This window comes from Myotis nattereri, assembly GCF_964212035.1.
Source record: "Myotis nattereri genome assembly, chromosome: 1".
Classification (NCBI taxonomy): domain Eukaryota; kingdom Metazoa; phylum Chordata; class Mammalia; order Chiroptera; family Vespertilionidae; genus Myotis; species Myotis nattereri.
The window spans coordinates 102,137,952-102,165,676 of record NC_138075.1 but is presented as its reverse complement, the minus strand read 5'-3'; the positions used below and the strand labels follow the sequence as shown (position 1 = coordinate 102,165,676).

The 27,725-nt window shown below is 39.4% G+C and overlaps 1 protein-coding gene across 1 annotated transcript in view; it reads left to right on the top strand.

Moving 5' to 3' along the window:
- ITGB1 (integrin subunit beta 1) overlaps nt 1-23,251 on the top strand; it is a 62,774-nt gene extending 39,523 nt beyond the window's left edge. Inside the window, exons 6-16 of the mRNA XM_081100801.1 lie at nt 921-1,159; nt 4,362-4,517; nt 5,922-6,017; nt 6,156-6,245; nt 10,111-10,251; nt 10,425-10,624; nt 12,335-12,573; nt 12,797-13,019; nt 13,666-13,898; nt 16,169-16,335; nt 22,029-23,251. Of these exons, the coding sequence (XP_080956927.1) occupies nt 921-1,159; nt 4,362-4,517; nt 5,922-6,017; nt 6,156-6,245; nt 10,111-10,251; nt 10,425-10,624; nt 12,335-12,573; nt 12,797-13,019; nt 13,666-13,898; nt 16,169-16,335; nt 22,029-22,094 (1,850 nt within the window). The 3' untranslated portion in view covers nt 22,095-23,251. The remainder of the gene's footprint in view (nt 1-920; nt 1,160-4,361; nt 4,518-5,921; nt 6,018-6,155; nt 6,246-10,110; nt 10,252-10,424; nt 10,625-12,334; nt 12,574-12,796; nt 13,020-13,665; nt 13,899-16,168; nt 16,336-22,028) is intronic.
- The last annotated feature ends 4,474 nt before the right edge of the window (nt 23,252-27,725 follow it).

The window sequence follows — 27,725 nt, the reverse complement described above, 5'->3', positions numbered from 1 at the left end:
CGCAGCCTTAGGTCCCCTGGCCTGGCACCGGGCGGGGAGGCGCAACCTCAGGTCTCCCGGCGCCGCGGTGGGGGGGCACAGCCTGAGGTCCCCTGGCCCTGGGGGAAAGGGGAGCAGCCTGAAGTCCCCTGACCCAGCACCGGGGCAGGAGGTGCGCCTTGAGGGTCCCCTGTCAAGTCCCACCGGGCGGGGGAGGCGCAGCCTTAGGTCCCCTGCCCCAGCCCAGCACCATGCAGCCTCAGACCCCTGCTGATTGCTCGTTAAGGCACGTTATGGGAACTCAGCCTCTGCTGTGGGTGCAGCCATCTTGTGTTATGGAAACTCCGCCTCCACTGTGGGCGCCACCATCTTTTGTGACAGTGTGATGGTCAATTTGCATATTCCCTCTTTATTATATAGGATGGTATTTTCATTTAGGCAACAGCAGGATCTGCCTACTCGTCCCCTTATTCATATGAGTTCGTCATAGTGCTTGGTGCATGGCAAATTCAAATGTTTGCTTTTTGTAATGTTCTGAGATTTTTAAAAATATTTTTGATCTGCAGTTGGTTGAATTTGCACATGCAAAACCCACGGATGTGGAGGGCTGATATTCTACCAAATGGATAATGAAATGCATGCTTGTGTTCAGGAATTTAGTCATTAATTTGTTGATTTATTTTATGAACATGTTGAGTATTCAGATTCTATTTCATTACTAATTAATATGATTGCACCAGCCAGTATAGCCTACTCTCACTTCAGACCTGGATTTTTCCTATTGTAATGATCTCCTTTGAAACCTTATTATTAAAAAATCTTATTATTTCTTGTAAGGAAAAAGATTGACTTACATGTGGTAACATTCTTGATTTTTTTTTAATGCAAATGTATCCATTCATCTATCCATCCATTTCTCTTTATGCATTTTTCCTACACAGGGTTTGGCTCATTTGTGGAGAAAACTGTGATGCCTTACATTAGTACAACACCAGCTAAGCTCAAGAACCCTTGCACAAGTGAACAGAACTGCACCAGCCCATTTAGCTACAAAAATGTGCTCAGTCTTACTGATAAAGGGGGAGTATTTAATGATCTTGTTGGTAAACAGCGCATATCTGGAAATTTGGATTCTCCAGAAGGTGGTTTTGATGCAATCATGCAAGTTGCAGTTTGTGGGGTCAGTGCATTCATTTTCTACAAAGGAATATTATTTGTGTGAATTTTAGTGTGATTTTACTATCAGTTAATGGGAAGAATTATCTTTATTACCATATCATACTCAGTTATTCCAGAGAAGTACAGAATTTAGTCCCTTAAATTTCCTCCAACCGTAAGTGCTTTATAAAAGCATATGTAGTCATGTCTCTATTTGAACTAGTCACTTAGTTCATTTATACAGGGTCTTAAAAATCCAGAATGCTTACCATTTGAAACAGTTGGGCACTTCAGCTGGTGGTCTAGGTTTTTAGAAGAGACCTAGGTATCTTGACTTTCTGGCTTTGTGCCAGAAATGGAATTGAGGTCATCTGAGGTATCACAGTAGCATTAAAAGTGCTCAAATGGATCACTGTCTCGGGTGTCATTTTCCTTTGATCAACGTTCTTCTGCTTATCATCTTTAAAATATACCTTTCCCTAGCCCTGGCTGGTGTGGCTCAGTTTGTTAGAGTGTTGTCCCATGCACCAAAGGGTCGCAGTTCAATTCTCTGTTAGGGCACATACCCAGCTTGCAGGTTCGATCTTCAGTCGGAGCATGTATGGGAGGTAACCAATTGATGTTTCTCTCTCACACTTACCTTTCTCCTAATTTGTAAGCCGAGAACATAATATTTTGAGAAGACATAATATTTGTAATTTTTAAAAATATATACTTTTTATTGATTTCTGAGAGGAAGGGAAAGGGAGAGAGAGATAGAAACATCAATGATGAGAGAGAATCATTGATCGGCTGCCTCCTGCATGCCCGCTATTGGGGATCAAGACTGAATCCTGGGCATGTACCCCTGACCAGAGTCAAACCCAGGACCCTTCAGTCAGCAGGCCAATGCTCTATTCACTGAGGCAAACTGGCTAGGGCTGTAATTTTAATTACAAGATTTTCAGTAGTAGTGTTATATTAGTGATTAGAATTTTATGATCCATTTACTAGCTTAAGATTTTGGGATGACTTTATAGTGAGGTACTTGAAGCTGAAATTAGAAAACATTGTGAGGTAGATAATGTACAGCATAATAGACTAGTCATGTACTTTACAGAGTGATCCCTGATATTTCAAGGATCCATACATAGTTGTTACAATATTATTGACTATATATATTCCCTATGCTTAATTTATATCTCTGTGACTATTCTCTAACTACCAATTTGTACTTCTTAATTCCTTTACCGTTTCCACCCAATCCCCCAACTTTCCTCCTTTCTGTCAACCATCAGTATGTTCTCTGTATCTATGAGTCTGTTTCTATTTTGTTTATTTGTATATTTTGTTCTTTAGATTCCACATGTTAGTGAAATCATTGGTATTTGTCTTTCTCTATCTGACTTAATTCATTTAGTATAATATCCTCTAGGTCCATTCATGAGATTTCATTCTTTTTTATGTCCCAGTAGTATTCCATTGTGTGTGCACCACAGCTTTTTTATCCACTTGTCTATTGATAGGCACTTGGGTAATGTTTGTCTTAAGTACCTATTATTGTATCATTCCTCCCCTTTTTTTTCTTGTAGTACTCCTATTCCCTAGAAGTCCCTCCTTGATTCCAGATGTTTCTTAATGGTTACTTTTCAAACAATTTTTGCCAGGGTGCTAATGATATCTAAGATAATAATATAATATAACACCATGGTATAGTGATTAAGAGAGCAGTCTTTGGACTATTAGAACATGACTTCAAATTTTTCCATCACTACTGATCTCAGGGAATTTACTTAGCTATTCTAGAGGGTTGTTTCCTTTTCTTTAAGAAGAGATAATAATAGATATACCTCATTAGGCATATTATGAAATTTAAATATAGTAATCCATCTAAAGTGCCACTAAGCACTCAGCAGATAATTAACTAATATATTTTTGTTACTTTTGACATCTCTCTGGGTAGTTGCAATTTAAAGGTAGAAAAGGTAAAGTTGCTTTTAAAGGGAAAGAAAGAGTAATTTAGGTAGTGCCTAGCCTGACAACTCTTTTTTTTCCAGCCATTCATTTGTGATCCTGTTAGCAGCTCACTGGTGAGAGAGAGCATTCTCTGGGCTACCTCTGACTTTGCCTCAGCTTGTGGGATTAAAGCAAGCCATAATATTTATGGCCACTACTATCTTTCTGATTGTTACGCTAACTGAGAGTAACTGTTCACTCACTCTAGATGCAAAAGAGACATATGTTCTACTGAGTTGCCAGCATTAATAAACTTAATTTCTGCCTTCAAGGAATTTACAGTCTTATGAGGACATAAAGAGATGTATTCAGTAAATTTAGATAAACATAATTACAAAATTACTGAGAGAGAAAAAGATTTTACGACTACATTAAATTCTTTGTGGAAAATAAAATAAACGAATAAGTAAACAGTACTGATGTGTTAGAATAATGGAATTAAGCAGGGCAAGTCTTTGGAGATTTTTTTTTTTTTTCTGTGCTTAAAAACGGAAGGCCTAATATGGAGGGCCCTAAAGGAGGTATATGCTGTAGAAGATAGAGCAAGGATAGAGGATGGAAGGGAACAAGACAGCATCAGAAAGGTAAAGATATGGGCTGAGCCTGTCGGGCAGGGCTCAGTAAGCATCGACCTATGAACCAGGAGGTCACGGTTCAATTCCCAGTCAGGTTACATGCCCAGCTTGTGGGCTCCATTCCCAGTGGGGGAAGGGGGGGGATGCAGGAGGCAGCCAATCAATGATTCTCTCTCATCATTGATGTTTCTGTTTCTCTCCGCCTCTCCCTTCCTCTCTGAAATCAATAAAATATATATTTTTTTAATAAAGCACGGGCTGAGACATTTTTATTTACCTAGCAAATACATGATGTGAAGCATGTACTGTGTGCTAACCATTGTGCTAGCTGCTACAGATAGGAAGATAAGCAAAACCAGATGTGGTCCCTGTCACACATAGAGTTAGTTTGCTTACCTCCTAGTGGGAGTAAGACATTGATTTTAAAAGATACAGTTTTTAAAACAGCTGAGATAAATGGGCAACCAGGCAAAATATAGTTTTACAGTGGTTAGAGGAGCTTTATTCAGTGGGTTCTATGTATTTATCACAAGAATAGTTTTACCATTGTGCAAAGAGAGGGTAAAGAAGATACAGAATAAGGTAGCATACAATGGTAGCATATATGAATTATTGTGAGTAGTATTTTAGAATTTTAATCCTTTTCTTTTTAAGTCATTGATTGGCTGGAGGAATGTTACACGGCTGCTGGTATTTTCTACGGATGCTGGGTTTCACTTTGCTGGAGATGGGAAACTTGGTGGCATTGTTTTACCAAATGATGGACAGTGTCACCTGGAAAATGATATGTACACAATGAGCCATTATTATGTAAGTGCTTAATTCCTTACACATTGAGCGGAATCATGTTGATTTTAGTGTTTAACACTAAGAGAAGTGTGGGTGACAGGCTTGTGGGTTTTTCAGGGTGTTAATATAAGAAACATTCAAACCTGTGAAGAATTTTTGTGAGTTTATTTGGGCCAAACTGTCAACAGTTGATAGGAAGCAAAGTCTCAACAAATTAAGAGAATGCTTTGGAGAATGGCAGTTTTGTACCTTATTTTATGCATTACACTGAAAAAAGGAGACTTATGTAGGTTACATGAAATCCATTGGTGATAGATTAGGGAAGTGGGAGAAAGCAAAGCAGGCAACCTCTGGGATTGGATAAAAAGTAAAATGATAGACACACACTTCTTTTACTTAGGTGGATATAGGATAGTTAACAGTCAACAATTAACTCAATAACAGTCAGGGGATTTGTGGTCTTCACAGAACAATACCTGTGCTTTGAGGGGTCCAGAAAAAGGAAAATTACTTAGACATTCCAAAGATATGATATCATAGATGCAAAAAGACAGTAGGCTCAGTTAAGGTAAAGATTGACTTTTGTCAGGGAAGATACCGCCTAGGATATGACTACCCTCCATAAACCGCTTTTAGTTAAAAAGCTTTAATTTCAGACAATCCTGTGTGGTTACTTTAGGTCTCTGAGTTTGTAAGGCTGCCATGTAGGCCTCTCCTGAGCTTGTCAGGTTTACTATGTGGCCTCTTTTTGTCCATAAGGGTTTGGGTTTTGTTATTTTGGCAAGTATGGGTCCTGACCTAATATTCAGGAAAGCTAGTATTGCTGTTTCTATGGATGTGGCTTTGTGCTTGCTTCCTTGCACTTAGACAGGGCCTCAGTAGGGTGAAAGGAGCTACTTAGACACATTTTCTCCATGCCTGGACAATGGCTGCTTCTCCTTTCACTTGTATGCATCGTTTGTTAGCAAATGTGATATTATTTATAAACAAATAATATAGTCTTAACATTCCTTATCTTATTTACATGTGAGTTTTACAAATAGGCACCTTGCTTCTATTAAAAATAAAGATTGGCCAATTATTTAGTCTGGAAAAAATTTAAACCTTGGTGAATCTTGGTCTTTTTCTTAAGTGACAGATAATACAATCTTTAATTACTGGCAATTCTTTAATTTATTTGTTCTGACATTTAATATACATAGAAAATATTGTTTTATAAAACCTTTTTTATTATGGAAATTTTGATACATAAAGAGAGAAGAGTAGAAACACATAACATCATCCACTTCAACACACTGCTTGTGTTATTTCAAGCAGTCTTCTGTGAGTGATCCAATTATATATGCAATTTCGATTTTCAAAAATGACTTAAAAATGTATTGTTGGATGTAATTACATACTAAATTTTATTACTTAATTTCTTAGGATTATCCTTCTATTGCTCACCTTGTCCAGAAATTAAGTGAAAATAACATTCAGACGATTTTTGCAGTTACTGAAGAATTTCAGCCCGTTTACAAGGTAAATATATATGTGAGATAAAAAGAACATCAAACTTCTAGACCACGTTATTAGGTACTGACATTTAAAAATAAGTATTCAGTAGTTACTTGTTGAATGGATATATTTGCATTTTATGTGCTTATCTTTTAATTGCAGGAACTGAAAAATTTGATCCCTAAGTCAGCAGTAGGAACATTATCTGCAAATTCCAGCAATGTAATTCAGTTGATCATTGATGCATACAATGTGAGTACATTTTAAATAAGATCTATTTGGACAGTACCCTGTTGAGAGGACTGTGCTCAAAGAAATAAAACTCCCTTCATACACAATATAATAAAACACAGAGGCCGAAACCGGTTTGGCTCTGTGGATAGAGCGTCGGCCTGCGGACTGGAAGGTCCCAGGTTCGATTCCGGTCAGGGCATGTACCTGGGTTGCGGGCACATCCCCAGTGGGAGATGTGCAGGAGGCAGCTGATCGATGTTTCTCTCTCATCGATGTTTCTAACTCTCTATCTCTCTCCCTTCCTCTCTGTAAAAAATCAATAAAATATATTAAAAAAAAAAAATCTCTTCTCTCTTAAAAAAAAAAATACAGAGGACAACATAAAGTTTAAATTCTATATATCTGGAGGAAAATCTCACATTCTCTTAAAAAAGTATAATTTAAATATATGTATGGCAACTATTTTAAAAGGACTTATAAGATCCCCCCCCACACACACACACACACGGAAGGAAGTTGAATTGAAATTGAAAAGGAATTATTTGCTCTGTCTAGAGCTTAATCAGAGTACCTTTATTTTTTTTTCTTTTAATTAAATCTTTATTGTTCAGATTATTACATTTGTTCCTCTTTTTTCCCCCCCATAACTCCCCTCCTCCCAGTTCCCACCCCACCCTCCGCCCTCACTCCCCACCCACTGTCCTCATCCATAGGTGCACGATTTTTGTCCAGTCTCTTCCCGCATCTCCCACACCCCTTTCCCCCCCAAGAATAGTCAGTCCATTCCCTTTCTATGTCCCTGATTCTATTATAATCAACAGTTCATTCTGTTCATCAGATTATTTATTCACTTGATTCTTAGATTCACTTGTTGATAGATGCATATTTGTTGTTCATAATTTGTATCTTTACCTTTTTCTTCCTCTTACTCTTCTTAAAGGATACCTTTCAGCATTTCATATAATCCTGGTTTGGTGGTGATGAACTCCTTTAGCTTTTCCTTATCTGTGAAGCACTTTATCTGACCTTCAATTCTGAATGATAGCTTTGCTGGATAAAGTAATCTTGGTTGTAGGTTCTTGGTATTCATCACTTTGAATATTTCTTGCCACTCCCTTCTGGCCTGCAGAGTTTCTGTTGAGAAATCAGCTGACAGTCGTATGGGTATTCCCTTGTAGGTAACTGAGTTTCTTTCTCTTGCTGCTTTTAAGATTCTTTCTTTGTCTTTTGCTCTTGGCATTTTAATTATGATGTGTCTTGGTGTGGTCCTCTTTGGATTCCTTTTGTTTGGTGTTCTCCGCGCTTCTTGGACCTGTAAGTCCATTTCTTTCACCAGGTGGGGGAAGTTTTCTGTCATTATTTCTTCAAATAGGTTTTCAATATCTTGCTCTCTCTCATCTTCTGGCACCCCTATAATTCTGATGTTGGTACGCTTGAAGCTGTCCCAGAGGCTCCTTACACTATCCTCGCATTTTTGGATTCTTTTTTCATTTTGCTTTTCCAGTTGGGTGTTTTTTGCTTCCTCGCATTTCAAATCATTGACTTGATTCTTGCGCTCCTCCGGTCTGCTGTTGGGAGTCTGTATAATATTCTTTATTTCAGTCCGTGTATGCTTAATTTCTAGGTGGTTCCCCAATATACGATCGAGGGTCTCATTAGTTTTCTTGTAGATCTCATTAAGTTTATCGGCGGCTTCTAAACAGTTCTTGAGAGACCTTAAAAGTGTGGTTCTGAACTCTATATCTTCCATTGACAATTTTGTCCTGTTTCTTTGTCTCCGCATTTTGTTATGCTTCCTTGATGCACCCCCTAGTGGTCTTTGTGCGCAGTCTTATAAACCTTGATTGTTGTAGCTAATACCAGGGAGAGTTTGACCTCCAGGCCAAGTGGCTATGAGAATCAGCTGTGTCAGCAGTGAGAGAACTTCTGTCCTCTAGGGAGGTGCTAATCTAGCCTTTGCCTGAGGCTATCCGGCAAATGCCTCTGTGCAGGGCTTGGGCGGGGCGGGTTGCACAGTATCAATAGGGTGGGCCAGAGAGAGCAGTGATGGCGGCTCTCAGTCCTGTCCCCAGGGGCTCTGCCTCTCTGAGTCCCAGCAATGGCTGCAAACCTCGGAGAGAAAGCTGCACTCGCTCTGACCGAAGCCAGACAGTCCCGCTTCTCCCGTTTGAGTCTGGGTCCCTAAAGACTCGCCTGTATCTGGAGCTCAGAGTCTGCGACTCCCTCCCGATTGAAAACGCCAACTGCACCCTCCGCCGCCAGCCCGCTCCGCGCACTCCGCACCTCAGACTTTGACTTCAGCACTGCGCCTCCTCTGAGTGTCCGTATGCGTTTCTCTTTCCTCCTAGTTGTAGGACTTCCACTCAGCCAGCGTTCCTGTGGTTCTGGGTGATGTCCCTTCCGTTTTTTGGTTTCACTTTTGAAGTAGTTGTTCAAGGCAGCAAACTCCGGCGTTAACCTATGCCGCCATCTTGGTTCTCTCCTGGGGGCTGGAGGTCCTGGGTCAAGGAGTCGGCAGGGTGGGTTTAAGGTGAGAGCTCGCTCCCTGGCTGGTGGGTCCTCCCAGAGTACCTTTAGTGATATTCATTAAGTATTGGTTACAAATGCCTTCAGATTACTTAAAATGATTAATATAAACCAGTACTTAATGATCATTTAAGTAATCTGAAGGCATTTGTAACATTACGGTAACCATTGTGTGCTGCATACATTATCTCTACTCCTCTTCTTCCCTTTGACAGGTTGAATTTTAGATATTTTTAAAATATATTTTTTTAGTTCATGTCAGGGGTTCCCAAAATGTTTTAGGAAGACCCTACTCAAAAAGAGAGGTTTTTACAAAGTTTTTCAAGATTCTAGTTGTTTCATATCTTGCCTATAGTTCTCCATCTTAACAGCATAAATTCCCACCCGTGTAGGCGTGTGTACAAGCTATAGCCTTTTGCATTTGTCCGGAGCAGTCTCATATTCTAATAAATCACTGATTTGACTCCTTCTTACTTGGAGCTATTGGTGTGTGTTTGTTTGTTTGTTGTTGTTTTATGTGTTTTTTTGTTTTGGCCAGGGGTACCATAATTTCTAAGGAAATTTGTTCTCAGACTGTATAGTAGATTGTTTACCTTAGTCCCGTGTTAGATGAAGTCATAGGGCCATATAGGCAACGGGGTAAGAAAAGTATGAGGAGTCCTCATAATTAATATCAGGTTTCTATGCTATATGATCATTAACATTTGACTTAGTAATTAAAGCACAAATACTCTTACTTTTCAATCATGTACATTATTTTGAAGAATTGGTCCTTATTGATTAGAGCCTGTTTCTCTAGGTTCTGTGTTTTCTAAGCACCCAGGATTTGGCTTTAAACATTTTATTTAAATTACTAGAGGCCCGGTGCATGGATTCGTGCACCAGTGGGGTCCCTCGGCCTGGCCTGTGGGATTGGGCCGAAACCAGCTCTCCAACATCCCCTGAATGGTCCCAGATTGCGAGAGGGCACAGGCCAAGCTGAGGGACCCCACCAGTGCACATTCAGGGCTGGAGAGGGATGCAGGAGGTTGACCAGCCCGGGAGGGACTGTGGGAGGGCTCCAGGGCATATCTGGCCCATCTCGCTCAGTCCCTATCAGTCAGACCCCAGTAGCAAGTTAACCTATTGGTTGGAATGTCTGCCCCGTGGTGGTCAGTGCATGTCATAGTGAGCAGTTGAGCGGCCTTAGCATATCATTAGCATATTATGGTTTGGTTGAATGGATGACCAGACACTTAGCATATTAGGCTTTTATTATATAGGATACTGTTTTCTTAATGGGCCCATTGGTTTTATGCATTCAACTTATAGTAGCATTTTGTTTGCCTTTCCTATGTGTAATTAGTCTTTGTTTTAGTCCCTTTCCTCAGAAGTAATTTTGGAAAACAGCAAATTGCCAGAAGGAGTAACAATAAATTATAAATCTTACTGCAAAAATGGGGTGAATGGAACAGGGGAAAATGGAAGAAAATGCTCCAATATTTCCATTGGAGATGAGGTAGGTTATATAAACATTTTCTGAAGAAAAGAAAAATATTGCTGTTTTATATAAGCAATCTAGTTTGTAATTTGAGAATAAAAGAAATGAGGAGCTTTTTAAAATATTTTTTTAGTATATTTAAATTGCTTAGTTGTTAACTTAAAACTTAATTTTGTTTTTTTCCCTTTAAGGTTCAATTTGAAATTAGCATAACTTCAAATAAATGTCCAAATAAGAATTCTGAAACCATTAAAATTAAACCTCTGGGCTTCACTGAAGAAGTAGAGATTATTCTTCAGTTCATCTGTGAGTGTGACTGCCAAAGTGAAGGCATCCCTAGCAGTCCAAAGTGTCATGAAGGGAATGGAACGTTTGAGTGTGGAGCTTGCAGGTAAGCTGGAAGGGGTTCGAGAAGGACACAGGGAAGTATTGATTGTGTTGGAAACATGTAGGCAGGCTATGTTTTGGGACATCCAGAAAAAATCTCTCTATATGGAACAAATAAATGTTTTGTTCCAATCATTGTTGCTTACCACAAGATTAGTTTTATGATCTTGTGTGTATTATTTATAGAAAGTTCTTCCTTGTCTTTTTTCTTAAGACTGCTCTTTAAAATAAAAGCTTTTATAGCCACCCAAGATGTATTTATAACAAACTTTTAAGGTAAAAATCCAAACTTTTGGATTTTTCTCTCATAATAGCAATCTGAGTTTTCTAGAGCAAAATAAGCTTATATAAATATGTTTATAAAGATGCTTTGGAAAAATATACCAAATTTATAATGGTGATTTTATCTGGGAAATGGAATTAGGAAGCAGTAAAGGATGTTCACATTGTACTGCATATACGTCTGCGTTGTTGGAATAATTTTTAAAATATGAATACATTTTGGCCCTAGTTGGTTTGGCTCAGTGGATAGAGCATCAGCCTATGGACTGAAGGGTCCCGGGTTTGATTCTTATCAAGGGCATGTACTACACCTAAGTTGCAGGCTCGATCCCCAGCTCTGGTCAGGGCACATGCAGGAGGCAACCAATCAATGTGTCTGTCTCACATCTATATTTCTCTCTCTCTGTCTCTCCCCCTCCCTTCCACTCTCTCTAAAAATCAGTGGAAAAATATCCTTGGGTGAGGATTAACAACAACAACAAAATAAGTAAATGGAAGGATACATTTTGCAAAATTAAAAAGAAAATAGTATTTCAGAATTTAGAATCAAATTAACTTTAATCATATTATTTTAAAATTTATTTTTACACTCAGGTTACTTTTTAATTAAAATTAAAAAGTCATAGGAGGAAGGGACAGTATTTTGATTAAATGTCAGCCCCAAATGGGCTCATAGGGTTTTAATCACGAGAAAAAATAAATTTATTTCATTATCAGTTATTAACTATCAATTTTAAATAGCAATTAAAATGTTACATTTTTATTTTTCATGTACGTATCATGAGACATGTAGACCCATTTTTAGTAAAATATTTAACTAAAAAAATTATCTTGAAAATGTTTTGCCTTCCTTCCCTTTATATTTACCAGATACAGAATTAGTGTAGTCAGTGTCTAGCATTGTGTTTTAAAAATATACAGTGTGTCTGAAAAGTCTGGACCCATACGATATATTTATTTTTAAACAGTATGTTCAAGTGATAAGCTCAGTGTTTTTCTTCAACTTCCATGCACTTTTATAGTGTGTTTATTGTACTTTTTTAGATTAACAATTGCACTGTGGCTTTAAATTTAGAGTTACTTCACCTGTAATAGCAAATGTAATAGGGTATCATTTGAAAACATACCCTTTAAAAATAAATTTATCCTGTTCCTATATGTTTTATTCACCTGTTAATTGCTAGATTATATTTTCATTTTAGTTAAAATGGTTACTCTCCTGAAGAAAGGTTTTTTCCTAGACTCTGCATCTGAACTTGAACGGCTGGTATGTGTGCATATGTGCACTTTTGGGTACACAAACACTCCCATGTAATATAATTGTAGCTTAAAGATATTGTTCACAGTCTTATTTCCTCTCCCATTGTTTCTCACAGCTTAACTTGTGTTGTTATTTCCTTTATGTAACTGAAATTTTGGACTCTTTCTTTAGGTGCAATGAGGGACGTGTTGGCAGACATTGTGAATGTAGCACAGATGAAGTTAACAGTGAAGATATGGATGCCTATTGCAGGAAAGAAAACAGTTCAGAAATCTGTAGTAACAACGGAGAGTGTGTCTGTGGACAGTGTGTTTGTAGGAAGAGGGATAATACAAATGAAATTTATTCTGGCAAATTCTGCGAGTGTGATAATTTCAACTGTGATAGATCCAATGGCTTAATTTGTGGAGGTGAGAAAAGGGGTCAGAAAAATGGTTATAAAATGGGATCCCCATCTAATACAATAAAAATGATCAAGTATGCTTGGTGAATAAATAAAAAAGGACAGCATTGAGAATCAGTTCATCCTTTACATATACTTCCTTTCGCATTATTGCTTATTTTTACTTTTAAATCAATGCTCTGATTTTTATATTTTACCATTGTTAAGAGAAATGATATTTTTAATTTCAGGAAATGGTGTTTGCAAGTGTCGTGTGTGTGAATGTAATCCCAACTACACAGGCAGTGCATGTGACTGCTCTCTGGACACGACTTCATGCATGGCTACAAACGGACAGATCTGCAATGGCCGGGGCGTCTGTGAGTGTGGTGCCTGTAAATGCACGGATCCCAAGTTTCAAGGACCAACTTGTGAGATGTGTCAGACCTGCCTTGGCGTCTGTGCTGAGCATAAGTAAGTATTCTTAATTACTTGAAATAGTTGATATTTACTGTTTTTTACCCTGTTATCACTAAATCCAGAACAGTACCTGTAGTAACTTACACTATAAACAAAGTATCTGCCATACAGAATCCAGTCTTTAAATCTTAAATATTCTTTCTCAATAGCTAATGTTTGTCACATGATGTTGAAGTGTGTCATCTGAGGGTGGTACTGTTATTTTGATCTGAATTTGCTATAAATCAAATCCATGTGGTGACTGTTGATAAATTAGCTTTACCAATTACTTAATTACCATCTTTTGACTAAGCACAATTGAAGGTTTTGCCCTTGAAGAACTGTTATTGTATCAACAACACAGAGTTTAAGTTCCTTTGGTTTTATGTTATATATTTAATATCCGATAGGGCTAGTTTTATTTTACTATTTTATTTCTTTTTCGGCATTTTAGTTTGAACTGTAATTATAGTTTCACTTGGGAAACTGGCATCTTTATATTTAGTTTCTCATTGAGAAATGTTATATGCCTCTTCATTTATTCAAATCTTTCATAGCTCTTGATTTAATTTGGTCAGATTTTGAATCTAGCTCACAAAATAATCTTTAAGCAAATATTTTAGGTAATAAAGGTTAAATGTAACAATTTATGTTTTAACAGAGAATGTGTTCAGTGCAGAGCCTTCAATAAAGGAGAAAAGAAAGACACATGTGCACAGGAATGTTCCCATTTTAACATTACCAAGGTTGAAAGTCGGGACAAATTACCCCAGCCAGGCCAGGTGGATCCCCTGTCCCACTGTAAGGAGAAGGATGTTGACGATTGCTGGTTCTATTTCACATATTCAGTGAATGGGAACAATGAGGCCATTGTACACGTTGTAGAAACTCCAGGTAGAAATCTGATCATTTCAAAATGCCTTTCATTTTCTTTTATGTCTTGTTTTTACTATGTAGGCTTATTTTAAGTTTCTCTAATATCTAGGAATGGCTTTCACCTTTATTATTTTAGGTTCAAGTTGGGACATTTTTTTTATCTCAAAGTTTAAAACAGTATTTTATTAACTATATAAGAAATGAGGAAAAGAGAAGGCAAGTTTTAAGTTTTATGAGTGAAGAGTTTGAAGATTAAGTGCAATAATCCACATTGGCACAATGCTTGTCACTTAGGGCACTTAGTAGGTACTCAATAAGAGTTATTTCATTATTGATGATATCTAACTTTGAGCTTGAAATAGACTGGGACACTGAAAAAGATAATTTGTTAAGGGATATTATAAAGTATGAGTTTGTTCAGCTTCTCAGAAGATAAAATATTTCTTGGTGTTTCTATACACTTAAAAAATATTTGTTTTTTTGTGGGAATGTAAGTTTCCATTTCTCTTGGATAAATATTAGGAATGGACTTGGGGGACATATGTATATGTTTATAAGGAGGAGCCAAACTGGTTTTAAAAGTCTGTACTATCTTGCCCTTTCATATTTGTGTTTTGTAGTAGTGTCTCCCAGTCTTTCCCTCCTTGTCTTCTCATTTTGTTTAACAGGGGTTTTTTTTGTTTGTTTTTAAGACCAGAAGCTTTAATTTAAATTGAACTACAATTTACCAAGTTTATGTTTTATGTATCTTGCTTTTGTTATTTAATCTGAGAACTCAAGTTGATAAGGACTTTTCTCTTGTGTTTTCTTCTAGAAGTTTTGTAGCTTTGCTTTTCATTTCAGTCTATACCCCTTTTGAGTTAATCTTATTATATGGAATGAGGTTTTAGTTTTTTGCATATGAATGTCCAGTAGTTCTAGCACCATTTGTATAAAAGACTGACCTTTCTTAACCTTTGTTAAAAATGAAATAACTTTAGATGTGTGGGCCCATTTCTGACTATATTCCAGTCTATGCAACTGTCTTTTAGCTAATGTTACACTGTCTCAGTTACTGTCGCTTTATACTACTCTTGAAGTCTGGTATAGTGAGTTGTCCAACTTCATTCTTTTCCAAAAGTGAATGTAGATTATCCCAAAGAATCTATTAAAAAGGCTCTAGAACTAACAAGTGAGCTGACAAGAGTTTTTGTAATGCTTTCCTAGTTCTCTGCCTTTTTTATAAATTTTAGAGGTAACTTGCTGATCCTCCTATATAATAAAAAGCTAATATGCAAATTGTCCCCTGGATGGGAGTTCCACTGGGAGTTTGATCAGGGGGCTGGCCAACCGCCGGCTGGCCCTGCCTCCTACCAGCCCTTCACCCCGATTGGGGGCGGGACTAGTCAGCCAACCACCTGTGGCCCCTCCCCCCTGCCTGCCTGGCCCGATCTGCCCCAATCAGGGTGGGCTGGCCAGATCCCGCCCATGCACGAATTTGTTCACCGGGCCTCTAGTCCTATATAATAAAAGACTAATATGCAAATAGACCGAATGGCAGAATGACCAGTCGCTATGATGCGCACTGACCACCAGGGGGCAGACACTCAACGCAGGAGCTGCCCCCTGGTGGTCAGTGTGCTCCCATAGGCAGAGTGCTGCTCAACCAGAAGTCAGGCTCATGGCTGACAAGTGCAGCAGGGGTGGTGGGAACCTCTCCTGCCTCTCTGGCAGCGCTAAGCCGTCAGATATTCCCTGAGGGCTCCTGGACTGCGAGAGGGTGCAGACTGGGCTGAGGGACTCTCCACCTCCCCTGAGTGCATGAATTTCTTGCACCGGGCCTCTAGTATCTATATAAGCACTGCAAGGATTTTGATTGGGATTGCATTGATCAAATTAGAGGAAAATTGGTAGTTTAACAATGTTGTGTCTTCCAATCCATGAACATGGAATAATTTCTTTCATCAGTGTTTAGTAATTTTTAGCAAATGCAAATGTTGCACACATTTTGTTGGATTTATGACTTTTAAAGCTATTGTAGAGGATACTATTCTAAAATTCAATTTCTGATATTTAAAAATAAATTTCTATATAACCTACAGAAACACATAATGATTTGTTGTTTATTAATCATGTATCCTGAGGCCTTGTCAACTCACTTGTTAGTTCTAGAGTCTTTTTATAGATTCTTTGGGATAATCTGCATTCACTTATCTTTTTATAGGAGACTGCCCAGTTCTTTGTAGTTTTGGCTGTATTCTACACACATTAATTCCTGGTGTACTCAGTCTTTTTTTCATACTTTATAGAGTGTCCCACTGGTCCAGACATCATTCCAATTGTAGCTGGTGTGGTTGCTGGAATTGTTCTGATTGGTCTTGCATTGCTGCTAATTTGGAAGCTTTTAATGATAATTCACGACAGAAGGGAATTTGCCAAATTTGAAAAGGAAAAAATGAATGCCAAATGGGACACGGTAAGTTACAAAACATCTAAAAAGTAAAGTCAGTCATAAAGTAAGTGTAATACTTCTGAGATTTGTTTATTAAAACTAAAACTGATTATTAAAGTCCTCACTAAGTGTTTTATTCCTCTGTAAGTTCATTATTCAGAGAACTTACATTTAGTGAAAAAACAAAACATCTTAAATATACTCCATTAAAATAAAATACTGTAAAAATGTATCTTCTGGTTACTGTGGTCATTATTTTTACTTCCTTAATAATTTTGGTTTTAAATCTACTATTCTGTCTTTTTATCTCATGTAAATTAGAATCCTATACAATGGAAAGACTTTCTTCTCTCTTTTTTTATTTTTCAACAAAGAACCTTAAGTAGAAAGCAGCCAGACTCAAAAGGCTATATACTGTATGATTCTATTTACATGACATTCTGGAAAAGGCAAAACTGTAGGGGCAGAGAGCAGATCTGTTTTTTCCAGGGGTTAGAGTGGGGGTAAGGGTCATGAGGGATCTTCTTGGGATGACCTTAATTGTGGGTATGTTTATACATTTGAGAATTAATGAATCTGTACTTAAAAAAAAGATAAATTTACCCTCTGCAAATTATAACTCAATAAACCTTGCTTTATAAAAATTTTTGAAAGCTGTTAGTGGCTGAAAGTTTGTGCTAGTGTTGGCTTTGAAATTTGGAGTCGGAGGTGGGGTGGCCAGATGTTGGCACTTGTGTATTTGTCTTTTGATAAAGGAAGGCTATGACATTTTTCAGTATTTTTAAATTATAAATGAATTTTAGTCATTTGCATTATAGTACAATTTGCTGGGGTTTTTTAAAAAAAATAATTTCAGAAGTATAAAAATAGTAAAGTTAGTAAAATAGTAAAAATTCTCCTTTATAGTGTTTAAACACACATGTCAATTTTTTTCTGAGAAATCATTAGAAACTATTTCTTTTGCTTTAGCAAGAAAATCCGATTTACAAGAGTCCTATTAATAATTTCAAGAATCCAAACTATGGACATAAAGCTGGTCTCTAAGTTGCCGTTCGTATTTTCTTTCATTTTCTGTCTTTGCATGTGAACTTTTATTCTTTTTGATTGCACTGTGTGTCCTTTATCACTATTGCTATTTTTTAAAAGTCTGGCTTTATTTATGTGACTATATTACGGCTTTTTTTGGTGTGTGTATTAATTTAGAGTTAGTGTTTAGAAGGGCTTTAAATAATGAGCTAGAAGCAGCAGCTGTGTTGTTAAAAGAGAATGTGCTTTGTGGTCAGACTGACTTACGGTGAAATCCCAGCTCTTCCACTGAGTAAGTAGAATAGCTATGAGTCCCTCACTTTCTAGCGCTTTGGTTTTCCTGTCTTTAACAAGGAGTCAGTAATAATGTCTATTGTGTAATGTCTATTGTTTTTGGCTGATATGGTATCAGCATGTCAGTTATAATCCTCATTACAGACCAATACTTTGGAAGGGATTATTTATCATATGCATATTTTAGGGTAAAATAGTGAAAAATGACTGTGATATCTAAATTGGAAAATAGAAAAAAATGAACGTAACCTGGTATATAACATTGTTGGTTCTAGAACTATTTTGAGATTCTTTATTCTTGATTGTAAATTGAAATTCTATTAATAACCAGAAGACCTTCTATTTTTATAGGTCTTATATGTGTATATATTTCTTATTAACTTTTGAATGAGTCTAATATTTAAATCTAACATTGAACTTAAAAAAAACTAACAAAGACTTTAAAGAGAAAAAGTCCTATTACAGTTTTAACTACAACTTAGTAGAAAATTTTATAGTTACAATAAGGCTTGCTTATCTTCTAAGCTAGGGCCAGTTATTTTGATGAGTCTATGTTATACCTGGATGACAAATTAATTGTTGTCTCTTATCAGTAGTGGACAGGATTCTTCCTTATGTCTGAATTTTCATGAAATGCTTCTAACATAAAATTCTGTGATAAAAACATTGTGATTAGAATAGATTCTCCTGACTGGTTATACAGAAATCTTTTCTTTCCCATCTATTTTTATTTCACATGTGAGAAAACCGAGGCACAAGAAGGATTAGGTAACTTGACCCAGGTTCATGTCTGGTTAATGGAAGAGCTGAGATTCAAACCCAGGCATTTGGGGTCCAGGTCCTGGTATCCACTACATTGCACTGGTAGCAATCACATACTCTTCAGGCGATTATTACCTGGTTAAGAAGAGTTAGATCACTCTTTATAGAGAATTATTAAGCTTTATTTTATTTTATTTTATTTTATTTTATTTTATTTTATTTTATTTTAGAATTTTTAAGCTTTTTGACGTTTGTTGTAACTTAGGGTAAACACTTTATTACATAGAAACCACACTGTAGTTTTCCTTACAAAATAAAAATAAGTAAGATATTAATATAGAAATGTTTAATACTTTTAAACATATTGAAAGTATCAATAATAAAAAACCATTACTAGTCTCATTTTTCTTTAATTTCAAAGCAGATTTCAAAACTTTTGAAATGGCAAAGTTAAATTTGATGGCAGGAAATTATAGTCAGATTCATATATGGACAGGTTGGTCCATTTTCATATTAGTCTGATACTTGCTTGTCACATTATTTTTCTTATCTAATACTTCCAGAAAGTCATTTTTAGAAGAAAACTGTTGCGTAGATTCCTTCCTTCCTTCCTTCCTTCCTTCCTTCTTTCCTTCCTTCCTTCCTTCCTTCCTTCCTTCCTTCCTTCCTTCCTTCCTTCCTTCCTTCCTTCCATGTTAAGTCAAAAAACAGTAAAATATTGACAATTTCATATGGTTACTTCTCACAGAAGAGAAAATTCTATATGTCCTGCCGAAAGGTGTAATTTTCACCTTTGCTGTATGTTAAATTATACTTTGAAGAAAATTATCAATATTCGTGAAACTTAATATCTGTATTGCTAACTTAACTTTTGGCTAAAATGTTATTTTTTTTCAGCCAAAATAAACATTTTGGATAATTCAAGAAGCAAAAGTAAAAATGTCTTTATTCATCAGTGAAATCCAGACAGACTAACAGAAATAGTAGTGTGAGGTTATAAATTATTTTGAGTTGTTTTCTCAAGAAAAATTAAAGTAGAAATAAAAAATAGAAATTAAAATAAGTCAAGGCTTATAAAGAACGTTTCTGATATGGGACCAAAGTTTGCTTATCAATTATGTCATTAATGTATTTTGGATAATGGGCAGCCACTGTAATTATTTTAGCACATAAGACTAATGTAGGGACATTAGAAAAATCAAATTATTAACTTTATAATTGTTAAAATAGATTCAAAAATTGTCTAGTCTGTCCTCCTCTGGTGTTAATGTAAATGCAGTCCTAATGGTCCACAGTTGTGCATTGTAAATCTAATATATTTTATAGGGGTGATTCTGTAGCTGCCCCTGTCAGCTATTCTGAGTGAGCACAAAGATGAAATTTTACTGAATATAACCCTATTCTTTTGATTTAAATAGGCCTTGCATTTTTTGGGGGGTAGGGGTGGGGTTGCATTCTGAACAGTGAAAACTAATCTGAATTACTTTAGTTTACTACCATTTAAAATGATGCCTAATGTAGATTAGTTTCAGTTTACCTCTAACCTTGCATGTTGAATTTTTGTTTGAATGGACTTTGAAATAAGTATAAATGTTTGTGTTTATGAAAAGGCACACTTTTCTCCAAAGGTAAGGTCTGCTATATAAATTGTATTTTGGGCTCATCAGTAATAACAAGTGTGTTTTCCTCTTTTGTTTCCCGGGTTTGTTTGTTAGTTTGTTTTTTGTACCTCCTTTACAATTCTTAAGTATTAAATATTAGATTTATCTAATGCACTTATTTTAAATTAGAGACCCGGTGCACCAGTAGGGTCCCTTGGCCTGGCTATGGGATCGGGCCAAAACCGGCTCTCTGACATCCCCCTAGGGGTCCTGGTTTGCGAGAGGGTGCAGGCCAGGCCAAGGGACCCACCAGTGCATGATTGGGGCCGGGGAGGGATGCGGGAGGTTGGCCAGCCAGGGAGGGACCGCGGGGGGCTCCAAGGCATGTCCGGCCTGTCTTGCTCAATCTTGATTTACTGGACCCTAGCAGCAAGCTAACCTACCAGTTGGAGTGTCTGCCTCCTGCTGGTCAATGCACATCATAGCAAGCGGTTGAGCAGCCTTAGCATATCATGAGCATATTATGGTTTGGTTGGTTGAACCGACGAGGACACTTAGCATATTAGGCTTTTATTATATAGGATAAACTTAAGTAAATGGTCACTTATTTTCCCAGCATATTTGAAAGAATGGGTAGTATTACATGCAGATAGGAAGATAAGTGTAACTTATTTGTGCTTTATAACTTGTTAAGAATATAGTTGTGAGGTTCCAATTTCCTGTCTCCATTGTAAAATGTTTGTTGTAATTTTCTCTGATAGAGAATTACTTGCCTGTATTTCTCAGCTTTCAAGCCTATTTCAGTTTATAAGAACAGGAGAAAAGCCGGAACTGGTTTGGCTCAGTGGATAGAGCATTGGCCTGTGGACTGAAAGGTCCCAGGTTCAATTCCGGTCAAGGGCATGTACCTGGGTTGCGGACACATCCCTGGTAGGGGATGTGCAAGAGGGAGCTGATCGATGTTTCTCTCTCATCGATGTTTCTAACTTTCTATCTCTCTCCCTTCCTCACTGTAAAAAATCAATAAAATATATTAAAAAAAAAAAAAGAACAGGAGAAAAAAGAATGCTTTCTATAGCAGATATTTGAATGTATCAGATAGTATGAGACTTTTTAAAGAAAATGGTAGTGTGAAATTGTACATTATTTTCCTTTTTATTTTTCTTAACCTGAGCTGCCCTGGCCGTCATGAATATTTTTCTTTTACTTTTTCTTGTTTTTTTTGTTTTTGTTTTTACATTTTTTTCTTAGTTATTTTTCCACTTAAAACATCACTCAACATATTTTTGGATCTTGAAAGATCTTTTGTATGTATGGCTTCAACTTTTTTACTAGACTTAATTCCAGTACTCCTTATTCAAATATGCTATTGCAATAAAACTAAGACACTTCACCAGTACAATATTGAAGAAGAATAATTATTTTCTGAGGAATGGTAATTATGTTTGTTAACATTCTAAGCAAATTTGGCAATGTGGTGACTTGGTTGGAGGCTCAGCACCCTCAATGACACTGACTACCTTACCCCAGAACTCTCTAAATCAGTAACACTTTTGGAATAACCTCAGGAGAACAATTTCCTTTCTCACAAAAATTAAAGCCAAGGATTCCTATTAATTATCAAGCACCTTTTGTGTACAATAAAGGGTTAAGAATTAGGCTGTTGATGGCAAAAGAGTTAATTCTTTCTTTAAAAAGGCATTCAAAACTACTAAAAGAGAAACCATAACAGCACATTCTCTGCTATGGAGGACATTCTTCAATCAACTCTCCAGTAAAGAATGGACTCAGGAATGAAATAATGCCAGTTCCTAGGTGCACCTTTAGACCTGTAGAGCAAAGCTTTCACTTTTCGTATTTGTGTAAACTTTTATTTGTACCCTTTTAAAAATTTTCATGTGATATCTGGATCAATAAAATGGAAATGACTTTTGAAAATGACCTTATATTGACCTTATAGCTTATATTGTTTTATAAAAAAATATTACATGATTTTAGTAGAGTAACTGATCATTTTTCTCACTTTTTTTTTAGGGTGAAAATCCTATTTATAAGAGTGCTGTGACAACTGTTGTCAATCCGAAGTATGAGGGAAAATGAGCACTACCTATACCAATTTTACAACATTGAATGCAAAATAGTGAATTTCATAGTCACAGAGGAAGATAGCTTTAGGGAACTGTCTCCATGGGTTTTACTTGTGTAGGTTTTGAAAATGTATATTATGTATAATTAAAAAATGTTTTTTGTTATTTTGAAAATAATATTATAATCAATGCCAGGGACTGACATAATACTTGAGACAGGATGGTTATCCTTGTCAGCTAAGGTCACTTCGTGCCTTTTTTTACCTTTTCTTCCTGGACTATTGAAATCAAGCTCTTGTTTGATTAAGTGATATTTCTAGAATGACTGAAAGGACAGTAGTTAAAGTAGTGAGTATGCTGAGAGTTTCTTTTAATCAAGTATTCGAACTGATTTTTAGCTTTATAGATATGTCAAGTTTTCAGTTATAAAAAAAAAAATCCAAAGTAATCGTCTTACTAGCTAGCTTAGAAATTGTTTTAAATTTATTTTGCTATTTTCCTATTGGACATGATTGATGACATATCTGAAAGATGAATGAATATATTAGGAGTTAGTTGTGTAAAATAGTTTTGAAATATTTGATATGCAAAGGCCATGGGAAAATGTCAGTTAGGAAGGGAAAAACAGCTTGAAAAGCTGTGTGCCATTTTAAGAGTTACTTAATTCTTGAAACTTTTCATGCCTTCTCTATAAATTCAAACCTTGGATAAAAGTATTGGAAAATTTTCTGCAAAAAGTTCTTAATTTATCATTATTTACCTAAAGGTCTTAAATTACATAGCATTTTTTGAATTGGCAACTTTCGGGTTATGTTATTTTGTTTAAAGCCTGGTGCTTTTTATCACCACTTCTAATCATTTAACGTATTTACAATTTTGAGGTAAGACGTTTTTTAATTAGTACTTTAATTAGTAGCTGTAAATTTGCCTTTTTAATGAACAGGTGAAGTTGTACTGTGGCTTAAGCAACAGCTATCACTGTGCCAGGCATGCTTTCAGTTAGTGCTGTATAACAGGCCACTGTACATTTACTCCTCACTGTTTGAGTTGCCCATTTTGTTTCATAATGGTCACATTCTTATTTTAAGTGCCTTTTAATTTTAACAGTTCACTTTTTACAATGCTGTTTACTGAAGTTATTTATTAAATAAAAATGCATAAAATAACAAATTGGATATTTTCATTCTATATTGATATATTTTGTTAGTTTGTTTGCATGGGTTAAAACGGTTTTTAGGTTAAAAAGGTTGATGTAAAAGATTTCTGGTTGATGGGTATTTTACTTAAAAAGCTAAAACAGCCCTGGCCAGGTGGCTCAGTTGGTTGGAGTGTCATCCCATACATCAAAATGTTGTGGGTTCAATTCATGGTCAGGGCACATATCTAGGTTGCCGGTTTGATTCCTGGTTGGGGCACATATGGGAGGCATACCCTCACATCAATGTTTCCTTCTCTCACCCTTTCTCTCTCTCTAAAAATCAACAAAAACATATCTTCGGGTGAGATTTAAAAAACAAAAGAGCTAAAACATAGTTCTTAAAAAAAAAAGGAAAGGAAAGATGTGCTAGAGACAAAAGTTTTACCAGGAAATCAAATTCCTCCTTGATCATGGAAGTGGAGTCTTATAATATTTTTAGAAAAAGAATTTTCTAAGATTCACACAGGAGAATGAATAGGTTTTATTGGCATGGAATTAATTTCTTGGGTTATGATTTCTCATGGTCCTTCAGCCAGTCCTGAAAAAGGTGCTGCTGGGGTTCCAGCAGAGCCAAAAGGAACCCGAAAGTGTCACTTTCATGTTGGAGCTTGGTCGAGTACAGTCAGTCCAGATTCTGTCCATTGTGTGGGTCACACATGGCTGTGAGCCACGAGCCACAGGGGAGAATGCTGGGGAGTGTGCCCCTACAACAGGAGTCACAAGGAGCACAGGCAAACAGGAGAGGCAAGAGCCAAGAGAGCCAGAAGTGAATTCCCTTTGTTCAGAAGTTTAAATATTCAGGTTTTATATTTAACCTGCAGTGGTTATGCCTATTCTGGCCAATTACCTGTTCCCAAGTGTGATTGATGGGAAAGCACCTTTCTCCATCACTTAGACCTTACTGGGCATGTGTCCAAGCTGCCTTTGTCCAGTACCTTCTCCAGTGATCAGTGGGGAACAGACTTGGAGAGTGTAAAATTAGCAAAGCTGTATAAATGGCATGCTTATATTATCTAGTCTTCCCTTTAGTCCTTTCCTGTTAAATAATCCTATCTAATAAAAGAGAAACATGGTAATTAGCTGTACATCTGCTACCCTTCCCATTGGCTAATCAGGGTGATATGCAAATTAACTGCCAGCCAAGATGGTGGCTGGCAGCCAGGCAGCTTGAAGCTAACATGAGGCTTGTTTGCTTCAGTGACAGAGGACTCCAACGTTCCCCGCCTGCCGCTGACGGCCTCTGAGCTTGCAGTTTGAAACATTGTTACAAATATAGAAACTAAACAAAACCCCAGAAACCTGCTTTCAGCCAGCCGGGATCTCAAGAGCTGGAGTTGATACAGTGTTTTGATTTTAGAACCCAAACCAGATACCTGCTTTCAGCAGCAGAGGCCTCAGAGCTGGAGCCAGAGCTAAAGCTGGCCCAGAATAAAAAAAGAGAAAGCAGTTGGGAGCTTCAGTTACCCGTCAGCCTGAAAACAGCCCTTAACCCCTCACCCAGACTGGCCAGGCACCCCAGAGGGGACCCCCACCCTGAAGGGTGTGTGACCAGCTGCATACAGCCATCATCCCCTCACCCAGGCTGGCCAGGCACCCCAGTTGGGACCCCCACCCTGACCCAGGACACCCTTCAGGGCAAACCAACCGGCCCCCACCCGTGCACCAGGCCTCTATCCTATACAGTAAAAGGGTAATATGCCTCCCAGCCCCTGGATCAGCAGAGCTGCGAGGCCTCCCGGCACCGGGATCAGCATGATGGGGAAGCGCCCAAACCCCCTGATCGCCCTGTGGCTCTGTGAGTGACAGGGGGCGGGGCTACAACCTCCCTATCAGCCCTGCTCTGTGACAGGGGAAGGCGCCCCAACCCCCTGATCAGCCCTGCTCTGTGCCTGATAGGGGGAAGCTCCCCAACCCCCTGATCTCCCTACGGCTCTGTGTGTGACAGGGTGCGGCGCCCCAAACCCCCCCCCCCGCCCCCCCCCCCCACACACACACACAGGCCCTGCTCTGTGTGTGATGGGGTAGAGCCATAACCTCACCATCGGCCCTGCCCTGAGTGTGACAGTGTTGGCACCCCAACCCCCAGATCGGCCCTGCTCTGTGACGGGGCGGTGCCCCAGCTCCCCTATCGGCCCTACTCTGTGAGTGATGGGGGGGGCTCCCCACCCCCCTGATCGACCCTGCTCTGTGTGTAACAGGGGGGAGCTTCCCAACTCTCCTGATGGGCCCTGCTCTGTGCGTGACAGGGGGCAGCGCCCCAACCCCCTGATGGGCCCTGCTCTGTGCGTGACGGGGTGGCGCCGCAACCTCCTCATCGACCCTGCCTTGATTGTGACAGGGGGTGGTGCCCCAACCCCCCAATCAGCCCTACCCTGAGCATGACTGAGGGTGGCATTGCAACCTCCCATTCCGCCCTGCTCTGTGCATGACAAGGGGTGGTGCCGCAACTCCCCAATCAGCTCTGCTCTGAGCCTGACCAGGGGCTGCACCTAGGGATTGGGCCTGCCCTCTGCCACCCGGGAGCAGGCCTAAGCCAGCAGGTCGTTATCTCCCGAGGGGTCCCAGACTGCGAGAGGGCACAGGCCGGGCTGAGGGACCCCTCCCTCTCCCCCCTAGTGCACAAATTTTTGTGCACCGGGCCTCTAGTTAGATTATTATAACTTCCAATAATTAATATGGAAAAATAGATTTTAAGACTATATTTGAGCCCTCTAAATAATATTGGGTAAATCTTCATCTCCCTCTTCTCTTCCCCCACCTACAGTATACCAGGACAGCAGTTGCAAACCTTTTAGACCTCACGGACCACCAGTTGGCGACTGCTGCTCCAAAGGTTTTCTTAAACCAGTGGTCACCAACCTTTCAGACTTCATGAACCACCAGTGGTCCACGGACCACTGGTTGGCAACCACTGTACTAGAAGATATGTTTGATTAGATATTACCTATGAAGTGATCACCCAGATAGATCTAGTACCCATCTGATACCATATATAGTTATTACAATACTAGAGGCCCAGTGCATGAAATTTGTGCACTGAGTTGGGGGGATCTCTCAGCCTGTCCTGCCCCTTCTCACAGTCTGGGAGCCCTCAGGGGATGGCCTACTGAGGGCTTAGGCTGCAGTCTGGCCTGCCTCTGCCGGAAGTGACCGACTGATCAGGGAAAGGCACCACCCCCATCACTCCCTTGCTGCTGCTGCTGCTGCCTCTGGCCTCCCTCTGCAGGAGGCGATCCAGTGATCATGGGAAGACGATGCCCCCATCACACCTCTGCTGCTGCCACTGCCAGCCGCAAGGCTGCCTAAGCGTTGGCCTTCACAGCCAATGCGGCTTGCCTGAGCCTCACCCGGCCCTCATTGCCTGAGCCTCGGGCCCTCGTAGCGGTAGCGGCCATCTGCAGCTTGCCTGAGCCCCGGACCGGCCCTGGCAATTGGCTTGTCTGAGCCCCAAGCCGACCCTAAGCAAGCCACAGCGGCCATCGGCCGCGAGCTTCCCCATGCTTAACTAATCGGGTGCACTCATCGGTGATGGACAGACCACGTCTTCCAGGGTTCTCCTGACTGCAGGGGAGGGTGCAGGGCTCCCTCCGGCCCTGGGTCACTGGGTCTGGCTGGTAGAGGAAATTCCCTACACTGGTTGCCTGGACACCTGGAGGCCTCCAGATTCCCGACCCTGACCCTAGGGGCATTGAGGGGCGATGGAGGTGGCCTGGGAGTTTGAGGAGCTGCTATAAGGAACTGCCTTTCTCAGAACCCCTGACCCCGGTACGGGAGGCCAAGGTGAGGTGTGGCCGGGCCGGGAGCTCTTAGCTCCCCTGCTTTCGCTGCTGGGCTTTCCCTTGCTCACCTACCTTCACTGCTGAGCTTTCCCTTGCTCACCTGCCTTTGCTGCAGTGCGGAGGTTTCCCGGCAGAGTGGCTCTGCTGCCACTTGGCAGAAGGAACCTGTGGTCCTTCTGGGCAAGCAGCAGCAGCCATCAGGAGTGCTCACAGCCACCGCTGCTGCCACCATGTGGGGAGTACAGGCCGCCCTCCACCAGACCCTGCCACCCCTGTCCCTGATGCTGCGGGTCTCCGCCCACCTGCCCCCTGCTGTGCATGCAGCCTGCTGATGGGTCATTATGTGACAGCATCCTGACCAATTTGCATATTACCCTATTATTAGATAGATTATTGACTACTAGAGGCCTATTGTGTGAATTTGTGCACAGGTGGGGTCCCTCGGCCTGGCCGGTCATCAGGACCAATCAGGGCTGTCTCTCCCAGTACCAATCAGTGCCGATGGGGGCTGGCTGGTTGGGGAGGGACCGTGGGAGGTTGGCCAGGCGGTGGGAGGGCTCCAGGGCATGTCCAGCCCTCTCGCCCAGTCCTGATCAACTGGACCCCAGTGGCAAGCTAACCTACTGCCCTCTGATGGTCAGTGCACGTCATAGCAACTGGTCAAGCG